General features: G+C 35.2%; 1 protein-coding gene across 2 annotated transcripts in view; it reads left to right on the top strand.

Moving 5' to 3' along the window:
* Positions 1-25,835, top strand: part of CADM2 (cell adhesion molecule 2) — a 603,584-nt gene that overhangs the window by 410,819 nt on the left and 166,930 nt on the right. For both annotated transcript variants that reach the window (XM_065741859.1, XM_065741860.1), the window contains exon 3: positions 12,285-12,434. In XM_065741859.1, the coding sequence (XP_065597931.1) occupies positions 12,285-12,434 (150 nt within the window). The remainder of the gene's footprint in view (positions 1-12,284; positions 12,435-25,835) is intronic.

Genomic DNA, 25,835 nt, shown 5'->3' on the forward strand with positions numbered 1-25,835 from the left:
CAAACAATAAAAACCTCTGGTTATCTGGTTTTCAGAACAGCTAACCATAACACTGCATTTAGCATCACTGACCGAAATCAGATTTTTCTACCTTCGCTTTTTTTTTCTTCATATTTGAGGATTACATATAATCTGAAGGAAGCTGAGCAGATTTGTGAAGTTGAGTGCATATAGCAAAGATTTATTTAATGTACTAATGCAACAATGGGTAACTTTTGTTCAGATTGATTGCCAGAAGAAGCAGCAGTAAGAACAATGTTAAAGTATGCTGTTGTACTATAATTCACATATACAGTCTGAAGTAGAAAGAAGGTAAATTCACATGAAAAAAGTATTTTATTGATGTTCTTCCCACCTCCTGTTTCTTTGTGAACTTATCTGCAAACAGGCATATGATACTTTAACAAGAATAAAAGCTTTTATGTGTGCATGTAATAAGACAAACCTAGAACTCTTCATTTTCACATTCCCCTGACTGCATTGTAGAATGTAAAATTTCAGCTGCTGTTTGAACACAGGATGTTTAAAGTGCTAAGTGAGTTCTTGAAGGGGTATGTGTAAATAAGGCAAAGCAATTCAGTGTTGTGGTTTTGGGGAATCCACATCAGATTCCTGAATACTCTTTGAGGTTAAAATTTGTGTGAAGTACAGAGCTGCTTGGAGCTGACTTTTGTTGCTGTGTCTTTATTTGTCTTTTAGCTCCCTTAGATGAAATTTCAGTGAGACAAAGCTAAGTGTGGCACGATTCTAAACCTTGATTATGTTTTGCTCAGATAGAAAGTTGGGTTGCAAAGAGAAGACAGATAGACAGCTGAACAAAAATCATGTCCTTGCCAGATGGTGCACCTAAACATGGGACTTCAAACTCCATTATCTATTTTAAGGATAGAGAGAAAAGAACAACTACTGGAGAGATGTATTTTGTTTTTTGTTTTTGGTTTTTTGGGGTTTTTTTTATGTTTTGCTGAGTCAGGAATTAGTGAGGGTTTTTTTTTATTTGTTTGTTTGTTTTTATCAATCAATTTGAAATGTCTCAGAGATGGAAGTGAGGAAATGGTTGTGGCAAAATTGAGAAAATGTGCACTGGCTCAGACTGCCCAGAGAGATGGTGGAGTCTCCTTCTCTAGAGACCCTCCTGGACACTTCACCTACCTGTGCAACCTGGTCTAGGGAGCTGCTTTGGCAGGGGGTTGGACTCGATGGTCTCTGGAGGTCCTTTCCAACCCCTAAAATTCTGTGATTCTGTGAAAATAATCAGATTTCATGGCATGCTTTCTTTGCTGTGTAATTCTCTTTCAGGGATACAATTTACTCTATTTTTTTTCTATATTTATCTTTTATCAGCAAAAAGCTTCGCTTTTAATGCTTTGCAAAAAAATAATACTTTTACTATTTTTATTCTATCTCTACTTATGCCTTTAGCCAGAACAATGTTCTAAATTACTTCTGAATTCCTAGTAGTTTCAGTCTTTCTTCTTTGCTAAGCATTATTTTTTCCAACAAAAATATCTTTGCTAGTATTAAGGCTAGAAACTTTAATATATGCCCAGGGTTTTTCAGCTGAGATTTTAACAGGAAGTGCAAGAAGCTGTGATTACTCCACTGAAGTATCTGTCAGCACAGGTTCTGCAAGCAGATCAGCTGAATTTCTGACTTGAGTGAAAGGGTAATACATGCAGACACTCACCTGAGACAGAACTATGCACTGCTCAGGTGTAAGGAAGCTTAAATAACATGAGCTCAGTATGTAAAATCCAACAACGTCTGTTAATGTCCAGTGGACAGTTTGACCTGGCGTTGCAACTATTAACACTTTATAGTTCGCATCAAATTCTTAATTCATGGAAAAAGTGAAACACTGGTTTAAAGAGCAAACACTTTATTTATGCATAGATATCAATCTAGGATTAAGTGAGTGATTTTCTCTTCTTATGAGCATCTCTGAATATGACTGTCATTTTGTCACTTCTTAGATTGCTGGCCTTTTAACTATTTTTGTAGCAAGGAGTGAGACAGAAATCTGTTGGTCTGATGATCAACCTTTCAGAGAATTTCCAGAAAGATAAAGGGCTTTTTTTGAAACTATAATTAATTTTCTGGGCATTCTTGAAGTTGCATGCCTTTTTAATCTTTCTGGAAATTTATTCTCTGAGAAAGATCAGATACCCTCATTTATGATTTTGGAGAAATGTTGTTGATAGCTTCATATTCTTCATCATCTGTGAAGCTGCTTTTGGATGGCACCCTCCTAAAAGAGGAATGGTTGGTATATTGCTGTAAAGTTTGAGCATTGCCTTATGGTTCTTTTTTCATTTGTAGTTATGGAAAGGTTCGTTGTTAGAATATGAAAATATATTTTCCAACGCACCTGTGTCATTATAAGTAACCCTTGATTTCCTTTTATTTATTTATTTTTTTCATTTTAAATAAAAAGAACTTGTGTTAATTGCACATTTTAAAGAACAGACAAGACTTGCATTATGTTCAGATAACCGTAAAAGTCTTTCTGTGCTTATCTGCATTTTCTGGATGTTTTGAACGAGGGGAACTGGAAAGAGAAGCTATCACACAAAATGCTCATTCAAGCCATGTGTCCATCCCCCAAAAATGGAGCCATGCTGTTCCAGGCTGGAGTGCATTAACACAGTTGTATTCATTTTGATTTGTTATCTGTTTGTTTTGCACTTGTGGAAGTACAGTGGACTTCAAGAGGGTCAGCTGCTGTGTCATTCCATCACAGTGCCAGACACCTGTGGCTTACAATGAGTTATCACATGGGGAGAGGATGGAAGATGTGTGAACATGGTGCACTTTAGATTGCATTTCATTACAGTTACTTTTAGAACTGCTGTATTTGCTAATGGATCTTCTACTAATACATTGTATTCAAATCACACATGCAGGATATTTTAAATTACAGAATTTTATCATTGCTAAACATCTGCATGATTGTTGTTCAGTGTGATGTACTCCCAGTGTAAAGTAGATAGTAGGTTTAGCTGTGTGTTCTACTTCTTGTCTGACAATGTGGGCATAACACAACACAATGTGTTCTCATGATGCTTAGACTCAGTTTTCCTATTATTCCATTGCATATCAGAATAAAGTTGGTGTCAGAAATCCTTTGGCACACACACTTCAGAATTTCTGTCTTGCTGATGAGATTCTGGATGTGCACAGACCCAGTGCTGTTAAAATAACCTTAGGAAAGTCAGCAGCAATAAGTTATTCTCTTTCTTTAGTAACCCTTGTTTAAACTATTCAGATTAATTTCCCCCCTGCATGCAACTTTTCTGAGGGATAACCCACTTGGAGACCTTTTGCTCAGAACCCATCCCAACTCTGCTGACAGCTGACCACTGTCAGTGTCTCCAGAACAGGGAGGCTGTATGAGGCTCTGTGTGGTGGCACGAGGCTATGGTGTGCCTGAAATGGAGGCTGATCACAACAGTTCTGTCACTCGGCTATTAATCAGGTCACTGACATAGTGTGAAATGAAGCACTCCATCATTCTGGTAAGGAAATATCCGAAAGACTGATGTTACCTGAATATTGTTTTTCATAAAAACATGTAAATGAACATTTTCAGTTTATGCAAATCTATTCATGATGTTACTACTTATGCGTCATTGCTGGCCAGATAAAATGTAACCACTCACTCTAAAATGCGATATATTGCCTCTATCTCATTCCCGTGCCCCTCAGAGCTTGTCCTTGAAATGTATTGTGACAGAAGCATTTTAAAATAAGAAACTAGCATAAAAATGCTTACCACCTCATGTAATAAAAAAGTCCACATACCTGAATGAGACCTTTTCCCTTAAATTATCAACTTAGACTTCAGTTCTGTTACGACTTCAGTTCTATCAGTGTAAGTTGTACATTTGTTCTCAGCGTGTTTTTAAGTAGTAAAACACATTTATGAAAAAGCCATATTTAAGCCATCTATTGTCCATCTGGCTGCTTGTGCAAGAGGAAGACATCCCAAGAATTCTGTACAGAGTGGTTGTTGGACAAACATTGCAAGAATGGGCAGATCATGAATTTACAGCTATTTAATTTTCTTTTAAAATGATATGTCCAGAACTTCATTTCATTTGTTAATCAGAGAATAGTGAGCAGGTGAGTAAAAATGGTAACAGAGGTACTTTGGTTACCGTAAATGACCAAGTATGTAAGTGGTATGAAGTTGAAAATATTTGACACTGACTTAGACCAACAGATATTCTAGGCAGTCTTTAATGAGAAGTGATCTTCTGTACTTTATTTTGTCTTAACTGTAAAAAGTGCTGATCATTGTGATGAAATGCTTAGCCTTGGGGGAGGAGAAGGTGGCACATAGTAATGTTCTGAATTTGTAGCAAGTGATAGATTTGATAGGGTTGAATGCATGGGTATATCAGTCAACATCATATCTGCCTGTTTTTCTTCCATTTCCATACAAAGAGTTATGCATAGTGCTTCAAAGCAAAAAGCAGCACTAAGCTCTAAGCTGTATTTGCACTTATGAGAAGCAGAAAGTTCAGCAGTGTATTAACACAGTCATGGGAAGATGAAGATCACTTTAATTATTTTTAGGTTTGCAACTCCCATCAGTAATTTAGAGTGGTGAAGGGAAATGCCTTTTTCCCTTTTCAAAAAAAAATAAAGATCACTAAATAAGCAAATAATACCATGGCAGTAGTCATGAGGAGATTTAAAAATACAGATGCTTCTGCATGATTCCTAGGAAGTAGCACTGTTTGTGCAGGTTTTCTATTTCCTTCTCTCCCTCTTACATTTTCCTGTTCATGGAATAGTATACTTAAATATGTAATTTTCTCTTTTTCTTTTTTTTTTTTTAATCTGCAAACTGTTTCATTTTGATATAAACTGAATTGATTATACCTTGAGTTAGCTGCTGTTGGAGAAACACATGGCTGAAACATAAGGAGTGTGGAAAGTAACAAAGGGTTACTCCTTGTGTATTTCTGCTATGTAATGTAAATTCTGTAGCCTGAAGTCAGTGGCTATCCCACTGTGCTCTTGTCCTTTGGAATGTTTAGTAATTGCTTAAACATTTGAAAAAACATAATGGCCTCGAAACACACAATTGTGAAGTAACAGTTATTTTCAGAGTTGGATTCTTCTCTCTTTCTCCTAAACCTCTCTTTCTGTAGTAAGCTTCTGCAATGCTCCCATTAGCTCTAATTTTCTCTGCAAGTGGTTTTGTTACTGGAGCATGTAATAGTTAACAAAGCACACATTTTTATTTATTTATTTATTTTCCCTCCCTCTACATTTTGTTTCTTTCTTAAACAATGTTTCTTCAGTGAGGAAACAGCTTTCAGGGCATTCTTTCTGGGGATCAACTCCTCTAAAATATACATGCAATCCAGATATAGGACTAAGTTATTGCTATTAAGACAGAAAATTATTAAAGTCTATTTGACCTAGTCCAAGTCTGTGTAGCAAATAATGCTTGGGAAAATAATATTAGAAAAGAGATTCATGTTCTTATTTCATCTCTGTTTTCTGTGCGAGAATGAATAAACTGTAAGCTTTATTCTTCCCCTCACATACAGCGATAAACTCTGTTTGCCTTGTTGGGACATTGGGCAGCCAGGTTTGTAGAAGTTAAGAGTCCGTGTGCCAGAAGGTTGCTAACTCACTGTTGTCACCTCTTGTCTGCTCCCTCCTCTCATTCTGCACGTTTCTTTTTATGGCTGTCTGAAAAACTTAGCGAAATGAGTAGGCAAAGCATGCTGTACTGATACTTTGAAGCTCTTAATTTATAATTGTTTCCTACAAAAACAGACCTCTACATACGCAGAAATAAAGAGAAAAAATCTGTTTTCTTGGTGTTTATAGCCAACAAATCACATTTATAATTAGTCTGGTAAATGGATTAGAGATATATCCTAACCATCAAACTGAAGTGTTAAACTCATTAAAGAGCTTTCATTTAATTGCAAAAAGTACAAAAAACCCACCCCAAAATGTAAACAGATAAGCATGAGATGAACTCCCAAGACAAATATTTTCAAACTTGTCCAAATAATGATTATTATTTTGCCACCCATGGTCTTGTCGCATACTGAGATAAAATCAGTTTTAAAAATCTGTAAAAGCAATTGAGCCATGTTTTGGGGGTGAAAAAAAGCCTTTTCTTGACTAGAAACAGCTTGTGGCTAATGAGATATGAACCTGTCTATTCAACAAGAAAGCAGCATTGGTCTTCCTTGCAGTAACCTGTAGTGGAATATACTTAACTCTAGCTCCATCTAGGCACAACTGTTTTACTAACAAAGCTTCCTAAAAAGAGAAGAGAAATACAGCATAATGATAGTGATAGTGAATCACTCTTTTTGCAGTGATTCCATTACTTAGTTAATGATAAAGACTAAATGCACTGAAATTGTCTAAAAAGCTTTGTTCAGAAGAATACATATAATTTTACATGTTCTGTATTTTCTAGATGTTTATAGAGGTAAAATGTTCCTTAAATACTTAGTATGGAGCTTTTGAGGAGGGATTTCTGATCAGTCCAGAATAAATTTTATGCAAAAAACATTCACAATGTCTCCCCTGACCATCTTACCTTTTTTTCAATCTGAGTTTGCAAGCCACTTTCACCTTAAATTTCTGCAGCTAACCAGGGATAATCCCTATATTACTGTCAGTGCTAGGTTCCATGCTTTTTTCTACCTTTTTCAAAACCTGACAGGCAGCAAAACTCCAGAGTACCGTGGAAGACTGCTTTCAAGAGAGCCCTGGCCTTTGCCAGCCTGATGTCCTACATCATAGTGTAATCCCATATGATTTTCTCGTGATGTGTCTTGTAAAGCATGTCTCAGTACCTGTCCTTAGAACAAGTACCAAATTCAAATTTTATTTCCATACCTTTAATCTGAAATAAGGAATTTCTGTTGTGTAATATAGTACTGAGATTCCTATAGTGAGCGTAGTGTCCTGAATGCTTGTGCTCAAGGAAGAGAAGGGAGGGATGCTGAGTTGTTCTAGGAATGCGAGGACCATCTGGCAAGAGTCAACTAAAAACTCTTGGTTTGTTAAGATAGCACAGTGTAATCTAAAAGATGATATATCTGGGAAGTGCTGACTGCACTGATGAGTAGTGTGGGAAGTGCGCAGAGATCTTCTACTAGAGATTGAAATTTACCATATAATTAACTATTATTAAGTCATATGCCAAGTTTTTTATTCTTTTCTTTTAATGAATGCCGAGGATGTAGGATTTGTGCTGGAGTAAAGAACATTCCAGTTCAATATCGTTTCTATTTTTGGTGGGGATTTTTACTGTCATTATCAGTTTTGTTTTTTTCAGTAAGATAAAGGAAATACAATGCAAGAATTTATGTTTGTGTCATTGGTGAGTCCAACTTAGCAGTTAAAGAAATTTAGACAGACTCAGATTCATATCTCAGGTTTCGAATTCATATTAAAATTCTTGGGAATCCATATAGTCTTTTTTATTTTACTGTGTTCCAAACTGGGACATTGAATTTAAAATAAAAAAATGAATCTACAAATAAAGGCATTAGTTTTTTGAGGTTTCCTTTCATATTTTAGGGACTTCTCCCTGTAGAGGAGTTGTGATTTGATGGGGAGAACCTCAAATCATTTGTAAAACAAAGGTGAATATAGAATTGCTCATTTACATTATGTAAGCACAAATGAGAGATTGCATGTGATTTAAACAATATATGCAGCAAAGTACTATGAGTTTTCATTCATAAGTTGAAATAAAATAATAAAGTTTATTTCTGTAAAAAGCTCCTGATCCCTTCAAGTAGATTTCTCTATGCCATATTAGTAGCTGTGTAGGTAGTCAGATAAGAGAAAGTGGAAACATAAAAATGATCCTTCTTTTTTTTTTAGTTGAACAGGCATCAATGCTTCTTTTGTGTAGAGTGAGTAGCAAGACATAGATTAAATGAATTACCTGAGGTCATACATCAGGTCAGTAGTCGATTTAGGTTTTGAATCAGGTTTTGAAATCTCAGATTTCAGTTAGATTTATGGGATTATGTCTCAGTGTCATCATCAGAATTAAAGGAAATGTGACCATTCATTTCCAGCTAGATTTTCTGCCTTAACAGAAACTTTCATCATTCTCTGCTATAAAACAAAGCTTAGTTAAGAATGATTTTATTTTCAAGATGCTTTTGAATATATTTATCAATTAATATTGGACTAATTCAATAATTAGATGATTTTGCAAATTACAGATATGCCTGGAAAAATGTAACTATAATCTTTAAAATGTTTTGATGTCTGTAAGGTGTTTGACTTGAAATAACATGACGTATTGATTAATAGGCAAAACTTATTCAAAACCTACCTTAAAAGCATGAAGAGCATTAGGGAGATTAGAACTGTTTGGGGGAAAAAAAATAGGATGAAAATGTAACAATAAATATGAAATCTTCATGGAAAAAAAGCATCTCAGTGCATTTTGTTCACAAGGTAAAGCAGGCAGTACTGTACTACTCTTGTGTTTTTCGTGGTTGGATTTTAGAAACAGCCCAGGAAACAAAACTGTTGCCAGTAAAACTGCCAGTGCCACACCAACTGTTGATGTATGAAACACTGAAGAGCACGGGTCACTTGGCTCAGAGGTGCATGAGTGGTGAAATATAAGAACATGCATGTAGGAACTACAAGAGGAGGTAACAGGACAGAATGGGGAGCAGTGTCTGAGGCCAGCACTGTGGTAAGACAGGCAGTCACCCGCGTCCAAGAGGCCTCATGTAGGAATACAAACAAGACTGTGAAGTGCTTGTAAAGAAGTGGTGAGACCTTGAATCTGTTGCTTCTGTGACCACTGTGCTAGGGTCTCCAGGTCTGGGAACCACACTTCAGAAAAAAGATGAAAAACTGAGGAGGACACAGAGGAGAGCCACAGACTAATTAAAGGATTAGAAAAATGTGATTTCTACAGCAAGACATAGGAGCTCAATTTATTTAGCTTATCAAAGATAAGGTTAATGGGTGATATGATCATAATCTGTAAGTACCAGCTAAAGAAAGAGAAATTTGAGAATAGAGTGTTCTTCAGAGCAGGGAGGAAGATGTAACAAGAGCCCATGGATGCTCAGCACTGCAGTAAGGCTAATTCAGACTGGCGAAAAAAAACATTTTTTTTGTTTGTTTGTTTTGTTTGTTTTTTCATTTAAACAGTGATGACTGTTGCTCACTGTAATAGGTGCCACTGGGATTTCTATTGCTGAATTTCTTAAACTTTGAATATTTTTGTTAAAGGATATTGCCTCATTCAAAGTTCCAATTTTAAGGAAGAAGTTAAGGAAAAGCGTGTTTCTTTCAACATATCAGCTTTGTTGAATCTGAATAGTTTGCCCTTGATCTGGCCTTGCTTGCCTTCTTCCTGAGTGCTCACTATTAAGCATTCTTGATTTAATGAGACTATTCACATGGGTCAGAATGGTCTTACTCAGTGCTAGGGGTTATGAGTGCTTTTTTTTCACAATGGTACCAGGATATCTTAGATATGATGATGTTTTCCAGAACAAGTTCCATTGGGAATGATATTCTGATTCCAGTTGGTGGCCTCCAGCCATAGGTTAATGTGCTGCTGCAGAAGCTGCTGCCGCCATTGCTGGATGGTGGTGCCAGGAATAACTTGTCTGCTTCACTGATGGTAAAGGGTTTTTTTTTCAAGTGAGATGCTTATACAAGCAACAAAGTAATTCTCTTACATGTACTTTGTCTTAGTTTTCCCATAACTTACTAATAGTTTTGGTCTTGTTTAAGATATGTGCAGTACTCATTCTTTTGTTCTTGCTTTTACTGTTCTTCTGTCTTGCACACTGTCTTCCTTTCTTCCTCTTGAGCTAATTTCCAGAGTTATTTACTCATTTTCTTTATATCTCCTTTTCCACTGCAGGCTTCCTATGAATCTGTATGCATCTTCTCCAGATCCATATACTTTCTCTATTGATAAGGGATAGGAGAATTCTTTGCTTTGACTTTTGTATGCTCTATTAATTTTAATTTCTAAAACATCAGCACTCAATACAGTGGTAAGAGGAAAGAATATTTTCCTGACTTTGTTCAGATCCAGAGACCCACAATTTCCATTTAAGTGGTTGAGCAGCATAGTCTACATACTAAGCACAGTTCTGATAAATGATGCTGTGACATGACCGTAATTAGTAAAGAAGAGAGTGCGTATATGTTGAGACTTTCATCATGAGAACTATAATATAAAAAAGAGAATGTAGGGTAATCCTGGGAAGATTTCCCAATTCATATTAATAGGGTTCTGAACCATTACATCAGTTCTTTATTAAAGAATATGAATGGAAGATAGTTAAATGTAAATCATAGTCTCTGATTCAGATTTCATTGGCACTAGGCTTCGTTTAATGCTTCTTATATGCAAAAACTATTTTTGCCTCCATAACCTCTTACATGCAGCTCATACTTTAGAAGGTTATTTCTTTGTTAAAATGCTTATAATTTAGTGGAAGTAATAACAGGCTGTGTACATTTTTTCTGGATTTTTAAAATTCTAATTTAAGCAATAAGCAATTTATGCAATATCTTGAGATATTGAGATTGGAGTTGAAAGAGAAGAAATGAAAGAAAATGACAAATCTCTTCTGTTTTCCTTTTTTTTTTCCCACTCTTGCTTATGATTTTTTTCACTCATCAAGCATTTCTCAATGTGTGGTTTTCAAGAAGCAGCATTTGATTAATGAAGTGTCAGACATAGTAGATGTCATGAGAATTTTGGCATTTGTTGTTTGCAGCATTTAAATTAGCCATGGTATTTGCAATACTCTGTATTTTTGTTTACTATATTTGTTGCCCTGTTAATAGTAAATTAGAAAAATAATAAAATAGTAAAAAAAAAAAACAACTATCAAAACTTAGCTAGAACTGCTTATTTTTTATTTTTTATTTTTATTTTTTCCCCCAATATCAACAGATCAAATAGAAGTTTGGAAGTTTAGTTAATCCCTTATTTAGTAATTCCTTACTCTGGTCATCTGAAAATCCGTATACTAGATAACAGATTTACGTGTTATTATAACTTCCACATTGATATAATTAGGGTACTTATGTCTATATTCTCTCCTCTAGGACTGTAGAGAGATTTTTCATTTCTGACGCATTCCACTTGACTGTCAATCATAATACTTTTATGCTATCATCCGTAACTAACTTTGAGCACATCTTATGTTAATAGGTCCTGTATAAAAGAAGAAAGAAGCATGTATTTGATTTAGTCTGTTGGACTGTCTATTTTTTGTATTGTATTCTTGAGTAGATTAAGTGTACTTCTCCGATAATGATTTTTCTCAATTATTATTGAGGAATTTTTTCTTTTCCCACCCATATGAAAAAGAGAAAAGAAGACATCCCACATTTTTACTCTTGTGATATTCTTGTCAGAATGTGTTCTACTGTTTGGCAAGGTATGCTATTTTCACAATACACAAAGCAACACTTGAGTCTAACTATGCCATTAAAAATGCTTGTGATTCAAGAACCTGGCTGATACCGTTCCTGTATTGTGTAGAGGTATTTGGAAATATTCCTGGTGACTTCTCAGCAAGCACTTATTGTGATTCATAATGCTTTGGGATAGACTCACAGATGTGAAAGAGAGCTACTACATCATCGCTTCCGTTTTCATATATGATCAGGTTACATTCTCTCAACAGAGGGTGCATCTGGTATTAGATTCAAACTATGTTTTTGCTCTCCAACAACGTTCCAAACATGACAGCAAAAGCATCATCCCAAGAGCTCTTCAAAAAGCATAAAATGGAACAGGGAATCTAGGCTACCCTGTCCCTCTGTTTAAGAAACCAGTGTAGATTTTTACATTATGTTTTCAGTGGTGTTTTCAAGATAATTTTAACTATATTTTCTGTACTGAGACATCTGTATATGTCTGCACTGTGTGAATCCTATGTGGATTCATATCCTAGACATCTGGATTTGTATGTGTGTCTGAGAAAATGAAGATCGTAGTGTACTTCTTTGAAGCTAAATCATATCACATACAGGAAAAAAATAAAATTAATATCATTATTTCATAAATTATTTTTTTCTGTTCTATTGCTGTTGAGAATATGCTGCTTATCTATTTTTCCATTTTTTTTCCTATTATACCTCTTGATGAACATAGTTCACACTGTCACCTATGTGAAGTTGCTGCAATAAATTTATTTCTACAACTGAAATACTTCATTTGTTTTTTCCTCTTCTCCTTCCCTTCTCCTTCCCTCCCATCCCATCCCATCCCTCCTTAGGTAGCCAAGGACAGTTTCCACTCACACAGAATGTCACAGTTGTTGAAGGGGGAACGGCAAATTTGACCTGCAGGGTCGATCAAAATGATAACACCTCCCTCCAGTGGTCAAATCCAGCTCAACAGACATTGTACTTCGACGACAAAAAAGGTAACTAATTTCCAGAACTCACGATTCTGCAGCATTTTTTTTCTGATACAGAATTGTTTTAAACAATTTCAATTTAATATTGTAGTATTGAAAATATTTACTAGAAATATGTGCTTTAAGCTATAATAATGAAATTATATGTTATATAATCTGTTTTTTCATGAGTAAACATGTTTCATTGTATTGCTTTCTTTTGCATAAGATTGTCTGTTTTTATTAAGGAAAAATAATATATGGAATTCATAGTGCAAGATGATTTGGAAAGCGTTGCTGTAAAATATCTCTAAAGAGTATTTATGAATGATAAGACTCTGTCAAGGAAAGGATTAGTTCATAAACCCTTAAACTCGATTTTGTTATTTTGTCTGCATGTATACGTACACATAAAATCACTTGCTTCAGGTGTACTGGAGCTTCATTTTGTCATTAGCGCAGTATGCAGTTGCTATGATACACATTCTTACTGTAAAAGATAATCAACATTACTTTTTATTCTGTGTGCTCTACCATTTTCCAAATATGCCATGCACAATATCTTAATCTTAGTTAACTTAGGAAAAATTACAGGAAAGTGTTCATACCTTTGAAAAATAAAGACATTATCACTGTAGTATATTTCCAAGACTTTTTTCCTTATCTGAAAATATAAAGCATTATATTTTACATAAAAAATGTCAACCTAAAGATAATATTAGATACTGTGAAGATATTTAAACAGAAGTTACAAGTAAGAGAACAATTGCTTGGCATCAGAAATGCAAAAATATTGGTCTTGATCTTTGTGATGTAGAAGTTCAACAGTATTTTGTACTTAATTCTACTCTTTGAGTTTGTTCTGAAAAGTGCTACATGTTCGTGAACGTATCTTGAGAAGTGCCAGTAGTCTTCTGTTTAAAAATCAAAGTAATGCTGCCAGAATGCCTTGCTAAATGATTGCAAGACTTTACAACACATTGCAGGACTTAAAATGCTGTGTGGATCTATGCGCTTGAATGAAAGTAGAGTCTAAAAACTGTCATTTTATACCTGCAGAAGCTGCAATCAAAATATGGATTTTTTGCTATTAATATAATAGCTGAATAGAATCTCTTTATAGTGTTGAAGTGGTTCCTTTCTCTTTATCTAATTTCCTGTAGCGTGTAATCATTTGATTTGCAATTTATTTGAAATCATAAGTGCCTTTTGAATGTAGACTTGAAGGTGAGAGGCTTATAAGGTGCAATCTTAAGTGCCATAAGTCTAGTCCTATAACCTCTACTTAAATTGAGAAGTTTGTTGGGTTTTTTTCTGCAATTGTTAGCGATTTGGAATTGGTAGATAACGTTTGCAAAACTAAAAACTGAGAGAACTTGTTTGTTGGCAGAGCACACCAATACTTGTAGAATTTATGTCTTTTATAAGTAAGTGACATTTTAAAGGCTGTTGAGAAAGATGGAGAACTGCAAGTAGTTTAATTTTAAATGTGTAGGCATTTTGATGCAAATTTTATTTTCTGCATATTTTGGTTAGATCTCTAATTTTACAAAGTATAAATGAGGCTTGTATTATTTATTAATATAATGAATTTAAGCAGAAGAATTTGAATGGCAAGCAACAATAGTAAGCACATAAAAGAAATCTATATTCCTCGCAGGAAATGTGAGGAGCTTAAGTGTGAATGTTAGGGTTCAAATCATTAGTTTGCAGAGGGGCTTCTGTACATCTGTGTGACTGGAGAAGGTCTAACATGATCAGGTCTTGGTCCTTCAATCAGAGTCCTTCGGGCATAGGAAAATCTTTGAAATCTTTGTGTGACTTTTCAAGACTTGAATATACACAGGGCACTGAGAAGTACCTCTAAGTCTCATGCAGAAAACATTATCCTTTCTGAAAATGGGATTAAAACTTTTCATAGGTGTTTCTATTGTGTGTGCATTTGTTTCTGTTCTTTGTGTACAAGGAAGATATGTCCTTTACACAGTGATACTTGCTTTATTGATACAAAATGGTGATAAATATTCACAACTCTGATGCCTTGATTTTGTCAGTAAATGATGGCAACTGCAGCTGTAAAAAGTTCCTCATTCTTTTTTGCTTTACCTACTTGTCTTAGTCAGGCATACAATTTGGCTATAAAAAGCAGCTTTCTGCTAGATCTAGTCATTATATTTAATTTATTGAAAGCAGTGCCTCAGCTAGAGTCTTTTCAAACCTGTCTCCCGAGGTTAACCAAAACTAACCTTAAAGTCTTACTTCTCCCTTCAGCGCCATGAAAACTGCTATTTAATGGCTGTGCTTCTCAAGCTGAAAATTCATGAAAAATGTTGAGTAGGAGCCTGAGGATGTTGGGTTAAGTTCTGTATAGAAAACCTAAGAAGAATCTTAGAGTCCACTAGTAGACTTTAAATCCATTTAAGATATCACTATAGTCCGAACAAAATCAGAATCATGTGCCTTTAGTTTTACAATCTTCTAATATGTTATTTTCTTGTGAGAAAGTATAAATTATTTTCTTATAAGGAAGCATAAAAAATGAGAACAAAATTATTTTGATTGCTCTGTACTTTAACAGTTATGAATCTTGTAGTACAATGAAGGAAGTCAGGTAAACATCAAAAGAGGGTCCTGACTATAGCAGCAGAATAAGGAGGTAACAGCTCATCAGCATATGGCTGAACAGTTTCTTAAAATAGGGAAAATTGTCCATACAGTGAAAAGCTTTTCACTGCTAGATCGTTCTTGATGGGATGGGACCTTCATGTTTACTTCTTTCTCATAAAAATTGTTTTCCCTGTCTTGCGAAACATTTTCTGACTATAATTAAACTAACTCTATGCCAGTAGAGTCCTCTGGTTAGGGAGAGTTGAAGAATCTGCTTCCAAGTCCCTCGCCTTTTGACAAGGGACTTACTGTTAAGTCTACACTTTATTCAAAATGGATTACACATACTTTAAAAAGCATCTTCATGTAATTTTGTGTTCTCCTGAATTGTGATGCAATCATTGACTTCAGAGTTAGAAGTCATATTCTTCCTTTTCCTGCTTTACATGCTCTATGCATGGAAATTTAATGAGCTAACTACACTAATGCCAAAAGCTGCATCATAACTTATTCTTTTGCTTCTTGTACTGCCATGCATGCAGATTTTGCTCCGTTAGGAGGATGTTTTCTTGGAAAAAAAAACCTCCTCCCCTACCCTTTCAGCAATTTAATACTTATTTAATATTTATGAAGGAGTGAGAGACTATATATAACTTGAGACATTTTCTCTCTTAGCCTATGCAGTCTTGAAATAATAAGAATAGTAAATGATGAGTAGAGTTTTCTTTCAGAAAAGATAATGTTACAGAGATAGTGCACCTGAAAGTGATTCAGTGGTTGTTTTCTGGTCCTCACCACCTGAAGTATGTGATTTTTTCTAAGTTCAGGCTTAAAATGTGCTAGACTCATTGTGGTAATGGGAATGGAGTAGCCAGTAGGGAGGAAAAATGCAGTGTTTTCTTTCTTCTACCTTTGTTGCATTTCTAGGACATGTCTTAGAAAAAGTGATTTTAGGCCAGGGCAACAATTACAAAGCCTTTTATTCAAAGTCCCAGTTTGCTATTAATTATGTTACATTGCATATTGTCTTAGGAAAAATAATAATAATAATGTGGCCTCTTTTGTTTGGATGAACATGATACCAGAATACAAAAAAAAAAAAAAAAAAATACAAAAAACTCCTTCAGTTTACAGGTTTTGTCATTATATTATTGTCAATATATTGTCGATATATTATGTCAATATATTATTTTTCATTATAATTTAAGTGTATTCATCCTGACAAAAAATGGTGTGGATATCCTAAAAAAGAGCATGCATATCATGCTTGCTATAGGAAAAGAGAATATAGCTTTATTTTATTAGCAAAGCAAGGTAAAACAGTAGCTTCTCTCAAGTCTGATTTTTGCTCCCTAAAATGTATTATATGTATTATGTTAACTCATGCTAGCTAAAATACTTGGAAATACAAATGTTTGATCTTGTGGATTCAGTGTCAGTGATGGCCCCACTCATTCAGCATGCTATCTCTTTGTTGTTCTTTCTTGTACTTATTCTTTTCTGCTTCCTCTAACTTGTAGCTTCAAGGATGTTGTGTATCCATTGTAAGTGGTTATATGGTCTTATTTTTAATGAGCTCAGCAACTTCCTACAACTGTTTTCAGTTTCCCAACCAGCTCCTTGGACAGAATTTTAAAGATTTGTCTTCCTGGAAAATCTGAGTTCACAGCTCACTCTGAGCAAGTTCAGATTCTTTAGAAACAAATGCAAATTTTATGCTTCACATGAAATGTGTTTTTTCCTACACAGTTTTCAATTAAAATGAATAATTACCATAGAAATCTCTTTACCACTTTATACACTAAAATAGCTATAATTATATACCTGCCTTTGGAAGAAGAACAGTGAGCAACAATGTAGAAATGGTGGATTTGATTTTAAATGAATATAGGTAATTTTATTTTAGCTTCACTAGTAGTGGTATTTCTTAAGGATTTAGAGTGAACAATAAATACAAAGAGACATAAATATAAATGGAGATGTGTAACAATAAGGTGGTAGCACGGAGACATAAATGGCTGGTAAAGAGAAGACTTCAAAGAATTTTCGCTTAGCTTGCTGGAATAGTCTTCATATTTCCTTTCAGTAGGGATTATAGATACATATGGAGTGGGTTACTGAATTGCAAAGCAGACACGTACAGCTAAACAATGGCTGCTGGTGCCAAAGTTGTTCAAACTGATCAGTGTAAAAATGAGCAATCAGACTATACAAGGGAAGAGAAATGGAATCTAGTATATACCTAAAAATTTTGTTTTGTCAGACAAACGGAAGTGTAAAATACCTGATCTTTACCTTAGCAGGGAATTTGGAACTCTGTTCATAGGAAAACCACCTGTGTTCATGGTTAAGTTTGCCTCAGTCTGACAAACCATATTTTGGTGAGACTGGTCCTAATCAAAGATCGGCACATTTCCCTTGTGGTTTCATCAACTAGTAGTACTTTCATGACTTACTAAAACATTAGAAAGCATATTCCAACTTCCGGATTATGCATCCCTTAGCAGCAGAATATGTTTCTTCAGATGACCTTTGATTATGTTACATGTAAGAGTATTTGGCATTTGTATAACTCCCCATCGTCTTGAAAGCTTTCAAAGACACTGGTGTGCTAGGGAAGGGTTACAAGAGGGCACTGTACTTGCAGAGCTCCCCAGAGCTTCTCTGATAGGCACAATGCTGCAGATGAACTTGTGGAGATGCATTTGGGTATAGCACCTGCTTGAAAGGTTCTGCAGTTGTGCCCTCTCAGGGCTGGCACTGTCATGTTAGAACTGCTAGGTAAGTTTAGAGGCAGGACGTATCTGATAAAAGCATCATGCCTTTTGGCTCCAGAAAGCAACTCCTTGCCTTTTTTTTTTTTTTTTTTTTTTTAATTCCAATATAAAGACATTTATAGAGAGACTCAGAAACTCACAGTGCACAAGGTATGGGATTTTAACTACAGACCCCATATGTCAGCTTAGGAGGAGGAGTCATCTCTGAAAAGATCTTTAATTCTTGCTGTAGCACTATCATAACTGAATGGTGACAGAAATGCTAGAAGTGCTGTGGCATTTCTTGGGGTTAAAATCCTGTCTCCCTCGTGCTGTAGGTGTGCTACACCTTCTAGCTTACACTGGCATGTTTTGTGGAAGCCAGACTCCAGATACTGAATTTAAGTATAACTCTAATTTATGTCACTGTGGGATGAGTCAGCCTTGGATACTCATCTATACAAAAAAGAAGAGGCAAAAACTTCAAATTATAAGAATCACTTGAGAATCCTGATGGGGGGGAGGGAAATGCTGAACCTCCTGAATGACATTTAACAATTTTAGTAAGCAGTTGAACTTTGCATGTAGGTATACATGTAAACGAACAATCCTCAGAGAAAAGGATTCAACTCAGACAAAACAAAGCAAAGAAAATAGTGTTTCTTTTAGAAATAGAGAGGAAAGTAGAAAATCTATGCTTTAGATTAGTTACACAAACATGGAGGTGGGCAGGCTGTATTGCTGGGAGAACTGAGAGTGTTAGCAGTTGAGTAACATGAAATCAGGCAGCAATGTTGAATGGACTTCTGTTTCTACCTTTACATGTTCTGTTGCCTGTTGCATAATAGAGTGGAAATGGGATCGGAGAGTAGATGATGACCCAGCTGAACTCCATTCTAAGATACACATAGAAATTAGAGATTCACAATTACTTAAAGTTTAATAGATTCACTCAGTGAGGTAATATGTTCTAGTGAACTCATGATAAAGAATGAAAAGCAGTGCAAAAAGAAAATACAAGAAAAAACAAGAAAACTATTTAGGCAGTTGTTGTCAAACAGTGACTTAATAGCTAGATGTAAGAGATGCAGAGGGAACGGATTCTCCCTCTCTTTTTTTTTTCTGCGCTGAGTAGCAACAGCTTATAAATATTTTATAATTTTTGAAACTTTTCTAACATTCAAAACCACAATTGTAGGAGATAGAAATCTGGTTTAGAGAAGGAAGATCTTTGCATAGGGAGCTTCTCATGATGATCTTTTAGAATAGTTCTTCCAAGATTTGTGACTGAGTTTAATTTTGTATCTTGGTTAGATCCATCAGTTTCACAGTTATATTATATAGGGCACTGAATGTCTCTTGAGTCAGTTCTGCTCAGCTGTCCTGGTTGTGTCCACTTACAGTTATATTATGCAGGGCATGGAATATCTCGGGTCAGTATTGCTCAGCTGTCCTGGCTGTGTCCCCTCTCAGCCTTCTGACCACCTCCAGCTTCCTGCCTGGGAGAGGCCAGAATGAGAAATGGAGAAGGCAGTGCACAGGCACTGCTCAGAAACAGCCAAAACACCAGTGTGTTATCAACATTACTGTGGTCAAAGATCTAAACCAGAGCATCACAGAGACTGCTACGGAGAAAAATGACCTCATCCCAGTAAGAACTAATATGCTTTACCTCTGAACCATGGTTAGGAACCAAGTTTAAATGATCATGAATAGTATTTGCTTAGTACATGGAGAAAAAAATAAATAAATCTATAGAGCTTTTGAGAACAAGAGATATCTCACTTGATCCTCAAAAACCAAGGTATCAAAACCAGCCACTTCTGAAAACCCAAATGCTTTTGTTCACGCATCTTAAAAAAAATAGCATGATAAAAGGGAGCAGAAGTCTGTTAAAATATCTTGACAGTTATTTTCTTTATGAATATGAAAATTAAGCTTAAAAATGTATTACAATGCATTAGAATATTATTTCATTGTAATAAATTAGTGGAACTACTCCCACTTACAGCATTTATTTTTTCATTTTCTTAACACTATTGAAAGAGTAAATGAGCATATTGTAGAGATAGATAGAAAGTGTAGGAGTTTGCATTATACTGTGCTGAAATGCGGGTATGTGCAGAAATTAAGTTTGCTAGCACTCAAGCTAAATGGCGAATGAAGCTGATGCGATGCACTTGAATATGCTGAAGTGAGGCAATAGTTGTGATGACACTGCTAAGCTTACTCTGTCAGGAAGCTTTGTAATACTCAGGCTGGTGGCTATTTTTGTTTTAAATGGCAAAGAATCTTTTAAGGCATAATAAGTTTTATTTTTTTCAGGGAGTATGTTGAAGGGAGGCAAAGAGGAATGTAAAGACAAATTTCTTATAGCTGGCCTCTCTGCACTAGTTATTTGTGTGAATGATCAAAAACTCATGAAGAAAATGGTAACTCTTAAAGGAAATGGTAGTGAGTAACTATTGGAGTGCAGAGGACAACTGGGAGAATAGGTTTTCAGTAGGCAGTAGATCCAGAAGAAGTAGAGCTCAACATTGTACATCATAAAGAAAATGATGGTAGGCTGTAAGAGGCATCTTGTTTTTAATCACAGTGAACAGTGTCCCTTAGGGAAAGCTAAGGTGGTCTTTTTTAAAGAAAGTATGTGACAAGCCAGAGTACTGATTGTTATATCACAACATCTTCAGTACAATAGAGTTATAGGAACGAGAGAACTACCAAACGGACCAGAACCTGAATGTTTTTTGGGGTAAATGATTGCTAGATCCAAGAAAACTTAACTTTGTTGGGAAACAAAAACAAAAACAAACAAAAAAAAGCCTTGACTTCGCAAAGAATAGCTGATATTTGCAGAGCTGCTGAAAGTGATGTTCCTCAAATGAAAACATTAGAAGCAGTGGAAAAAGTTGAAGTTTGAGTATTTATAAATGCCATATTAGATTATTAAGAAGCAGGCAATGCTTTAGGATAAAAGTATAAAAATATTTTAATTATACGTGCAGCACAGGAAGAAGTGATACATTCCATATAAAAATATGAAAACATCCAAAACACAAGTACATTCTTGGCTTTGCATCTGGATAACAACACTCTTGGATAATACAGATAATAATACAGAGGATAATACAGATAATACAGAACCCTCTGAAAATATGATGGTGTCTTCAAGGCACAGTACATGAAGTACACAGCCATGAACTGACATCTGGGTAGCACTTGAGCTAGCTAAGATATCTGTTGTTGGCAGGTCTGCTCAGATTCTACAAAGTTCCTCAAAGCAAATTAGGCCAGCTGAAAAAAAAAAAAAATTAGCCACTGAACTGTTTTAAAAACATGCATGTACCTTAACACATACAAAATCTGTATTTTCACAACACACCGACTGCTGATACTCAACACAATAAATTCAAAGGCTTTGAAACAGAAACCAAAGTTGAATGTAAAGTTACAACAGCAACCACAGACTATTAACAGATGGTACTGTGAGTGTCATTTCAACTGCATTTTGAAGGGTTAAGGTAGAGGTTAACTATCAGTCAGCAACTGCTGGGGGAATAAAAACAGCAGTTCAAGAGAAATGTAATCCAGAAGAGTGATTCAACAACATATTTTTAGTGAATTACCCAAGTGACTAGGCAGGGAGGGAGGGGAAACTGCCAAAGTATATGACTGAAAGACAATGACTGCTGCGTAAGTAAAAAGTAAAGGAATGGAGAAAACATTGTCTATCAGTCTGGATTATCCATACGTGAGTCATTTGGATTCCAAACCCATCCCAGAAGCTGATTTGATAACATGATTGTACCCGTGGGCCTGAATTTGCTGCATTCTGAAATAACAGGTTCTCTGAACAGCTGAAGACTCTTGGCTTGCCAGATTGAGTGGACAGTCCAAATTACTCAGTCAAATGTGATGGCACGAGTCCCCAAGCTACCTGTGATTCGTGCTGGCAAGTCCATTCAATATTGGAAGGATTTAACTGCTTATAAGCTAAGGTAGATAAATTCTGTCTGAGTTAGGCCTAATCATCATACAGTGAGTGTTGATATCTTTGCAGTGTGTTTTCCTTATTTTCTATTTTCAGGCTTAGTAAAGGATAAGACAGCTTGGGTCTTTTTTTCTACTGCTTGCATAGGTTTGCTTTTCTTTAACCTAAGTCTGAGAATGGTATTACTACAGATTCATTTTGAGCTACTCTAGGAAAATATAATGTTAAAAGTCTGGAGTATTTAGTGTTTAAAGTAAAATAAAATAAAATGTTTAAAGTAAATTAGAAAGCTATTATTTTAAATTAACAAATATATGCTCTTATCAACAGGTACCAGGTGATAAGAAGGAAGGAAACCCCAATTTTGTTTAAGATAAAGTGTGATTTGTATAAATACAGGAAACCAGTACAGAAGATTAAGTTCATACAAAACCCATTATTTCACCAAAAATAGTATGCCTTATTTAAATTTCCATTGTCTGTGGGAAACAAATTAAAGTTTACCATGTCAAAACATTAGATGATTTGAAAACAAAAAGGCAGCTGTTTCGAGGCCATGATGGTCTTTATGATCCCTTCTAAGCCAAACCGCTCCATTGTTTTATAGTGCGCTTGTTGTTAAGGTCAGGCAAGCTAATGATTTGAATATATCCAACTATATTGAAAAAAGAGCAATAAATGTACACTATCATAGTGTTTAAACATAAAAGCATTTTTTTCAGTTTCTGGGATGAAAATGAAAGTCTATCAAGTACTGCTTAATATAAGAAATACTCATCTCTCTGTTCCCTTCCTGGAAGAAACTTGTTTAAGGAACTTCCTTCATGATTGTTTCAGCACAGAAAGTGTAACAAATCATCATGTCCCAGATCTTTAAGGATGTGTGTGCAGAAAAGTAATTGCTGATGAGCTGCTGATACGGGGTGAAAATCCTCAATAACTCAGTGAGAGAGACTGTGTGATGTTCTTCTGTGAGCCAGAGAAAATAACTTTAAATTGAACAGAAATGAGAACTGAATCAACTTGAATGAGATTACTTTCAGAGGTTTGTACTCTGGATAAAAGGAGCTTGAGGAAACACAAAACCAATAGGCAATTGTGTAAATGGAGAAGAAAACAAAACAAACAACAGCAAACCAGTGGTGCAAAGAGAGTTCAAGGCATGTAAACAGGTGTTATAAAAATTACTTACAGTAACTAATCTGTGGCAACTGATAATGCTTGTCTATATATTAACTGTAAAATATTACAAAATGTTTAGAATGCTGTTTAAAAATAGGGAATAATCACATGAAAAAAATAAAAAAGCTTTTGAAATTTAAAAAGAAAACCAGCTATGAGTAGAATAGATTCTGAAAGGGTATAGATGTTAAGAAGAAAAATAGATGTGCATTTAAGTTATAAAGTATGAGAAGAAAAGGAAGATTTTTCTGCATGTGGCAGCTGTATTAAGACTGAGGCTGCATCCCAAATGCCTTCCAGTTCAGTGAGATAGGAGCAAACTGTGAAGATCAACAGTTATCTTTTCCTTCTTTGCACCTGAATTTAGCTTTAAAAGCCATGTCTCATTGATCAGTCTGATCAACCATTTTAAACATAACCTGTCACAAACTGTTATTATTTTATTTCTATCTGTAGCATTATTACCCAGTGGCAGCCTAAGAGAATAATACTATGTAACTACATTGACAGTTGAAATGTATATTAAATGGAAGGAAAACCAACTAAAATAGAATTTCTTGTTATCTGAAATAACATTTATAGGAAAAAAATATAATGCCACCTTACTAGATCGTTCTTTGCATACAGATTATCTGGTGGTGATTCAGTTTACGTTGGTGAAAAAAAAACAAAACAAAACAAAAAAAACCCTTGGTTTGTAAAATATGCATCATAAGCTACAGTCCTAGCACTTCTGTATTTTTTTATTTGATTTCATAGAAGGCATATTCTCCCTTCTGATATCTTTCTGACTTTTTGGTCTATTTTGCAGCCTAAAAATAAAGTAGCTGTCATCTCTATTTTTCCTATCTCGAATGAAATTATTATGTTGTCTCAGTGCAAATCCCATCATTTCTATTTTAATATCATGGTTGTTCTGCTTACTACTAATGTAGAGGGAAAAAAAATTGCCTGAATTGAACCATGTTAAATGAATATGTCAAACTCAATCGAAATTGCATGAAGCTGTTTGTAGTATGGGTAATTATTACATAGAACTAGTACTTCTAATACTTGGAAATAGTATGAAGAAGCGCAGGCAAGACTTAAAATCTGTTTTATCCAAATGAGTTTGAATTTATGTTCATAATATGAGATTGTGAGGAGAGAGTAGTACCCTAAAATCCTGTTTACCTCTGTTACAGATAGAATACATTATATCAGTGACTAGAACATTAGATTATTAACTATTGCACTGTATGTATTAGAATAAAACAGTTTTGGTTTTTATTGTAATTATATTAAAAATTAAAAATATATAAGAATAATTCAGTCTCTTAATTGGTAAGTGTTTCTATGGAGAATTGCAGAACAGTCACATTCCATTTCTTTTAACAGCATGAAATAAAAGTTTTTGAATACAGTTAGTGCAGTGATCATCTGAAAATGAAGGATAGGTTCTGAGAAGTAAAGAATTGCCTCTGTAGAGATGAACCATGGGGAATTTATGGAAGATTTACAATTGTATTGGCTCATTGCTTAATCAGATGCCAGAAAGATGTTCTCAGTATGTATTCCTTTCTCTAATTAAAGAGGTGATTAACCCATGCCAAACAATATCTTTAAAGATCTTTTCTGTCCGAGTATGTAGAAAAATTTTATGTAGTCTCTATTTTGGTTTTGTAGAGGTGCAAGCATATTCTTCTGATGTACTTGATAAGATAAATTATTGATCATTTTTAAATTTTGCAGAATAAATGTTTATTATAGGCACATCTTGTGATTGAATCAGACAAGGAAAGTGGATAGCTTAAGGACTCTGACAGTGTACCTCTTGACGAATCTAACAGCAATGTTTACAATGGTATTGCCTGTAGTTATCTGTTCTGCCCCACTGCCAGATGTTTGTTAACAGCAATGTGAAATCATCTGCAGAGGGAAATGTACTCTTCTGCTATATCAGAGAATCTGCAGCTGCTTTCCTTCTGAATCTGTTCCTTTGTTCTGGTTCTGCCATGGGAGCAGTAATTTTTAGAGCTAGGAAGTGTATGAGGCTATTTCTTAATTCACCACTGCTAATTCCATCAAAGTACTTATGCCACAATGCTTTGACTCCTACAGAATAATACTTCTCTGCAATCCTCTGGTCTACCTAGGGAACCCTTCTGACAGCTCTTATCCCCTGGAAAAGTAGAAATGTCAACTTAAAAAGTCAGACTTGTATGTGCATTACTCAGAACTTTCTTAGCAACTGACTCACATATGGAATTTTTCCCTGTGAAGATAATCCAGGATTGCGAATGAATATTTTTTTCAGGCCCGTTGAAGGCTTTAGCTTCTCCTTATTAACACTTCAAAAATTGCTTAGCATTTTCTTTCTTGCAGTGCACTGTGCTTTTATGCTGCCTGGTCAGTTTTTTGCATTTCATACTGCCATCTTTTTGAGGAAGCTGCTTTCAGCCTCTGTTAGGTTAGGGCTGAGAGGGAGGATGTATTTCTTCTTTCTATTTGTCAGTGTACAGTTTCATACTGAAATTGTTCTTGCCTTCAACTGGAAAAACCACCTTAGTACTGAGGCAAATGGGAGCTTTGAAATCTCTCAGCATACTGTTATGCACAGTCTATGATGCTCCTAATGGGCTACCTTTGTCAGTCTCTGTGTAGTAGTTCCTTTGTAAAACATTTGAGAAACTTCTTCATTCTGTCAAGGATCCTCCCTGTGCATTTTTGCAGGTGAATTTGTTCTTTGCTGGTCACTGTACAAATCAAATTAAACAAATAGCAAGGCTTCAAGCTTCAGGTTAATGATGTGTGCCTGATCTGTCAGCCAATGGAGGAAGTACATCTGAATGTACACCTGTAAATGTTTGTGAAAAGGCAGCATCTTAGACAATGAGGATCAAAAGAATTTGA

Source organism: Cyrtonyx montezumae, unplaced genomic scaffold, assembly GCF_038088225.1.
Source record: "Cyrtonyx montezumae isolate F1298 unplaced genomic scaffold, pur_monq_1.0 scaffold_3, whole genome shotgun sequence".
NCBI lineage: Eukaryota > Metazoa > Chordata > Aves > Galliformes > Odontophoridae > Cyrtonyx > Cyrtonyx montezumae.